This window comes from Penaeus vannamei, chromosome 11, assembly GCF_042767895.1.
Source record: "Penaeus vannamei isolate JL-2024 chromosome 11, ASM4276789v1, whole genome shotgun sequence".
Classification (NCBI taxonomy): Eukaryota; Metazoa; Arthropoda; class Malacostraca; order Decapoda; family Penaeidae; genus Penaeus; species Penaeus vannamei.
Window position 1 is genome coordinate 12909664 of NC_091559.1, and position 6038 is coordinate 12915701.

At 38.8% G+C, this 6038-nt stretch overlaps 1 protein-coding gene across 1 annotated transcript; it reads right to left on the minus strand.

Annotated features, from left to right (window-relative positions):
- Positions 1–436: 436 nt before the first annotated feature.
- Positions 437–6038, minus strand: Prosbeta7 (proteasome subunit beta type-4; the record flags this gene model as incomplete). The annotated part of the gene is given in 5 exon segments (XM_070126986.1): positions 437–739; positions 1183–1334; positions 4358–4499; positions 4709–4855; positions 5832–6038. Coding segments are annotated over 5 exon segments (661 nt in total), but the record flags the coding sequence as incomplete, so codon positions are not given.

A 6038-nucleotide genomic window follows, 5' to 3' on the forward strand; every position in this document is an offset into this window, starting at 1 on the left:
ATTAACGCAATAACATTGGATTCTGTGCCATACCAAGTCTCACTAAGGACAGCAGGTGCAATCAACAGCTTACATATAAAATTTGGAACAGGAAACGTGCATCTATCTGCTCTCTATGCTTTTGGCTACAGTAGACAAGTTTTCAAGATGTGTTGCTAAAAAAAGGTTTGAGTTTACTTATGAGAGCCTGTAACTGAACAACCTATCCAGCCAGGGCCAAACAAGCAAATAAATGTTTACCACACAAACCTCAAGAGCAGACTGACTGTGTTGTGGATCCTTGCCATCTGGCATTAAGGCTGTTTGCCCTTAATGAGGCATAAAGCAAGTCATTCTCAAAATTAGCTTAAAATTCATGATGACTTGTTGCAGATTCTTTTCTATTTGAGAGTATAACTTCAGCAATAATAATAAAGGGTAATAATATAAATATATATATATTTTTAAATCTTTTATCTATTAAAGTTTACATACTCCTGTTTTTATTTTCTTTACTTTGTTAGGCATCACATTCTGTTAAAAACTCAAAACATAGGAATATTTGTAACATATCCACAAACATTCTTATTGAGAGATGCATTGTGAAATTGAGAATATGAAAATACAAAGGAAAAAACATACATCCACTGGTGATTTACATGTCTATATGATAAATAGCAGACATGTAGAAAAATTAAGATTCACTGCAAGAATATACGTGCCTGCGAACCGGAATTCCACAACAGATTACTCGTATCCCCTGAAGAAGAAGAGTGTCATGGTTGTTATTTTTGTTTTTGTAAAGATTTATTGCATAGTAAGAGTAATTATCATAGGATATAATCTTAATACAACTCACAATTAGGTAATGTAATTATAATCTTGATAATTTGGATGGGGTTGATATAAATTCAAGTAATTTTTAAACTATAAGACCATATTTTTTAACTATTGGACAGTTATTTGCTCCATTACTTAATATGTTCTAGGATGTAGGATGGCAAAATGGGGGAAGCCTGGTTATCTAATTCTTTAACAGAAAATTTTAATAATAAGCACATACAGTTTTGTCAGCATACTATTTCACTTATAAAAAGCTAAACAATTTAAAGTCCAAAGTTTGCAGCTTACAAGTTGACAGTTTTTTGTAACAACAAAAATACCACTTAAATATACTGCCATAACATTCAACAGAAAACTTACTTGATATGATGTGCAATGGTCCAGTTAGTCTCTGGTTTGAGGTTAAGGTTGTCATGGATGGTAACACCTTCAGGTGTGATGTCTGCTAGCTGATACTTGTAGTGTGCACGGCAGTCACGGTAATACAGCACAGTAAGACACTCTTTCAGGAGCTGCAGAACATAATACACATGTGAATTATAGAGTAAATATCCAAGATTTGATTAACTCACTAAAATTAATATGTACAAAGCGGGAAAGTATGTTTGTAAAGTAAATTAGTAAAATTCTACCTTTTGAGGTCTATTATACATTTGTCTCTGAATGAAAATCTTTGCATAAAAATAGTTCATGGTTGAAACAAATGTGTTAAATGTAAAATGTCATTTAGCACTATGGTAGAGTATTGTGGCAAAAAGGGCAAAAATTTGGATAAAATGTTAGATGTCAAAGGCTGCAGAGTGTTATAGTATAGTATGATAGGGAAAAGGGTAACAAGCAAATGCAAATGAAGTAAATTGGAGATTAGTAGAGGAAAGGGTTACGGACATATGGCGATTGGATGATATGGAGTGTGTTTGTAGCTGGGGATGCAATAGGAACATTGTTTAAGGAACATTGGCAAAAGAGCTATTGTGAAAAAATCAACAGGTAATAAGGGTAGAGATGGCTATTGTACAAGTAGCAGGAGAAAAATACAAATTATAAGGTAGGAGGACTGGGGAATGTGGTGAAGTATCAGGAAGAATGTCAGGAGGGGAGGGATCCGGAGGACACTATTGTCACAGAAGGGATTTACATGAGCATCCAGGTGGGAGAGGTAAGGATAATGGGGAATGAAGAGTCAATGGTGCAGATAGAGAAGGAGAGGATGGGGTGTGTTGGGGAAACAGTAGGAAGAAGTGGGGTAGGAGGAACTTGAGGGGGAGGTGGATAGATATCAGTAAATAATTTGAATGTAGGGGGATAGGAATAGAGGGATTGAAGGGTGGATGAGGGAGCGGAAGAGGGGATAGATGTTCAAGGAGCAGAGGAAAAGTGGAGGTATAGGTGAGGATGTGGTAGTTGAAGATGGAGTGGAATGTTTAGATTGTCTGGTGCGACAAGTAAAGTGAGGAGGGTTAGAGATCTGGATTTAGAATGGTAAAGGAGTTTGACTGGGGAACAGGGGGAGTAAAGGTAGGATAGTTCAGGGTAGAGGGAAGAGATACTGAGGGAGATGCTGAGACATCTTGAGAATAAGGAGGGGGGAGGGGGGAAAGAGCAAAGGATAGTTTCGGAATAAGTAGAGAGTAAAACCTCGTCATCATGCTTCCTGTCTGTCCTCACATGTAGAGTGAGGCCTAGTTTGAATCTGAGAACTGCAGCCTCACACTTGAGCTTATTGGCAGGGCAGCTCCTATAAAATACATCATGGGAGTCACTATAATTGTCACATGTACATGACTGAGCTGGGCAATTTGAACGGTCATGACCAGGCTGGGCATGTAGAGGGCAGTGGGTTCTGGAGCAACAGTGTTTGCTTGGACTGTAAAAGGAAAGTTTGCCTACTTGTGTTTAGAGACATTGTTGGAAGAAAAGGGTATTGTCAGAATAATGGGCAGTAGGGGGAATTACAAAGAAATGATCCCACTTGGCTTGGCCAAAGAGAGTATTCAAAAGGTTTGCAGAGGTGGAAGTAGTAGGAGAAAGAGGGTGGCAGGAAGATGGGATGGTGTGGGGTGAGGTAATACTGTGGGGAGGAGGCCAATAAGGATAAAGAGTAGAAATAAGGGGAAAGTTCGTAGAGAATGAAGAAGACTAGGCTAGTTGATGAAGGCGCAAGCCTTAATGCATCTACTAAGGGTATGGAACCTTCAGTACTGGCCATGGTGAGCCTGAAATAAGTGGGGAAAAGAAATGGTCTACCCCTTAGCGTACTCATAAAGGGAAAGGGCTAGGCAATCAACCAAGGGAATACCGTGCCCCATGGCTCCCTGAGGATGTTCATGACTGACACAGCCAGCATGTCCTTCTTTCAGCACAGCTTTCACACCTTAGGAAGTGGACAGAAAAAGGGGATGAAGAAGAGAAGGAAAGGATAGGGGGAGAAGAAAAGACCATGCAATATTAGTTGACACAAAGGCTGAGACTGAGGACTCAGCAGTGAGCAGCGGCCAGCGTGCGGGCAGAGTCTGGGCCAGCCCCACGCGCTGATTTTGTAGCCACCCAGAAACTTTTTATTTTCAGCTTCAAAATATACCGGCGTTACTGGGTTAATGAAAGGATGAAGGATAGTTATTGCAAAGAATCAGTAAATCAAGTAACACCTATTGAAACTAACATTATTACAGCTGGCACTCAACATCATTGCCTGTTGGTATATTTGGCATTATATTTAGCCTTTATCCAGATAGTGTTACCATGTATTATATCATCCAAGGAAAAGAAATAAGTAAATAAATAGTGACCATTATTAAGAAAGAAAGAAAGAAAGAAAGAGAGAGAGAGAGAAAAAAAATACACAGCAGCGTTACCAAATATATACATTCTTTTCCAGAAGTTCTGACAGTTTCACAGTAGTTAACCCCTTTGATCCTGGTCATGAAAAAATTTGGGTTGAAGCCTGGGTGATGTGAACATGCTGGTATGAATAAATATGGCTGCAGGCCAGGCAATGTAAACTTGTAAAGGCCTTGGTGATGGAAAGACCTCTTGGTGGGATATTAGACTGATTTGGCATTTAGAAAAGGACTTCTGCTTTATTCCCATTGATAAATGAATATGGAATGTAAGCCATGACTGGAAGGGTGCTGGCTCCTGGGAGGACACTACTTCATCCTCAATGTTGTATTCCTGGCTGTTGTGAAAGGCAGCACAGATTGTATTACGAATATTACGATAAATAGGGGAGGCATACAGTCTTTTCACCACACACGAGTGCCTGGCCTACACACCGTGCACCAGGCAGTGTGGTCACTTATGTAAGCCATTTGCCTGTACTTTCATCCATGTGATTGCCATGGCGCAACTGTATTCAATGGGTTAATAATTCACTAACATAACATATAAATGAAATGCAAAAACTGCAGCCAATTCAAAAGAATAAATTGAAGCAACATCATCATCTAACCATACTAAAAGACACTGAAAGACAGAGAAATAAGAGACAGACAGAGAGAGATCCCCAAAAGGATAGTAAGAATGATATTTTTACCTTCTCTGCATCCTCCCTGGTTAAAGTTGGTTTCTTCTCCCTCGCCTCTCTGATCATGGGGATGGCTAGATGAACACCAAAGCCAGATGCAACTTCTTTGGCCTCAAAGGCTGTTCCAATCTTGTCAACATAACCCAGGAAGCTGTAATACCATACATGCATTTACAGTAGGCTCTTGAATCATATTTCACCATACACAGACACAGACACAGATACATGCAGACACACATTTACTCTCTCTCAGACACAGAGTTTACATACTCAAGTAAAATATCCATTACATGATATTATATTGTCTTGTCTATGTCTATAAATATGGAAAAGCCAAATTAAGAATGCTACTGAACTTACGGTTTATCATCCCTATAACCAGCAGCAACACACTCAAGCCATAAGGGGTCGAACCTACTGCGGCGGTTGTACAAAACTCTTGTTAACCAGCAGTGCAAGGCTCCTGCATCCAGCACTCGTGTGTACTCTCCACACTCATCATCACGCCTGCAATAAAAAACAGGACGAAGTTACTGCACTGGGAAAGTTAGTCAAACCAAACAGCCCAGATGGCAACAATACATCCCATGCCCACTAATCAATTAGTTAATCGTCTTTACACATAGATTGACCTACAACAAGTGTTTAGTCACAATGGATTCAATAAGAAGGCTACCGATTTCACCTGTTTATCCTTCTTGATTTTTGGAAAGCTTTTTATAAAAAATATTCTACTGTTTTCATAATTATCAATATATTAATAACATTATAATAATTGTAATATCAATAACAGTATCAATATTTATAGTATAAGAGAAAAAAACACTCTCACATATTCAAAGAGTCGGGAAATCAGGAGCAGTCACTAGAGCTTACAAACTGACAAAGTAAAAAAGAAGAAGAAGAAGAAGAAGAAGAAGAAGAAGAAAAACAGGATAGAACATAAGTTGACAGCCACTGGGTTAATCCCTAGCCTATCATTCAGTTTAAGTAAATAAAAGACCACATAGTGGCAGTTCCCAGCTCATTGCCTCCCACATCCAGGGCTCTGTGCCCTCTTGTTCCTCATCCAACCCTCCCTCTCTACAAGTTCCTGAATCTACCACTGGGTTCTCATTAGCTAGATCTTTGTCATGAACACTGCAATAAGGAATTGAGATTTTAACTCTTGAGATTTAAGCATCCTTGTCTTACAAGGATTTTATAATAAAAGTTGATCATAACCATTAAATTGCAGTATATCCATTGCTTTTATAACAGTCCTTACATATCTGTTGTACTCTCAGCTATATGCTTAAAGAAACTGTGGGATACATTTGCTAAGGAATATTAATAAAAATAATCATAATGATGATGATAATTAAAATAATAGAAATAAAGGATGCAAAAATTGTATTCTTCTAACAAATGTGGGAACTAATTTGAGTCACACCATTTCTATAAGCATATGGTCATCATATGTATGACCAAAAAAGATACTTACACTTTCTGCTCAATGACTTCTCTGATGAACTGATAATCTGCAATGTCTCCACCACAGGCAAGCACAGCTTTGTCTGTCACCTTGAACACTCTCTTGATATCCCTAAACCTTGCAAGGGAGCCGTATGATCCAAGTGAGTCAGCTGCTACCATGACGCCACCATCATATACGAGACCCACAACAGATGTGCCAGAGGTTGAGGGGTAC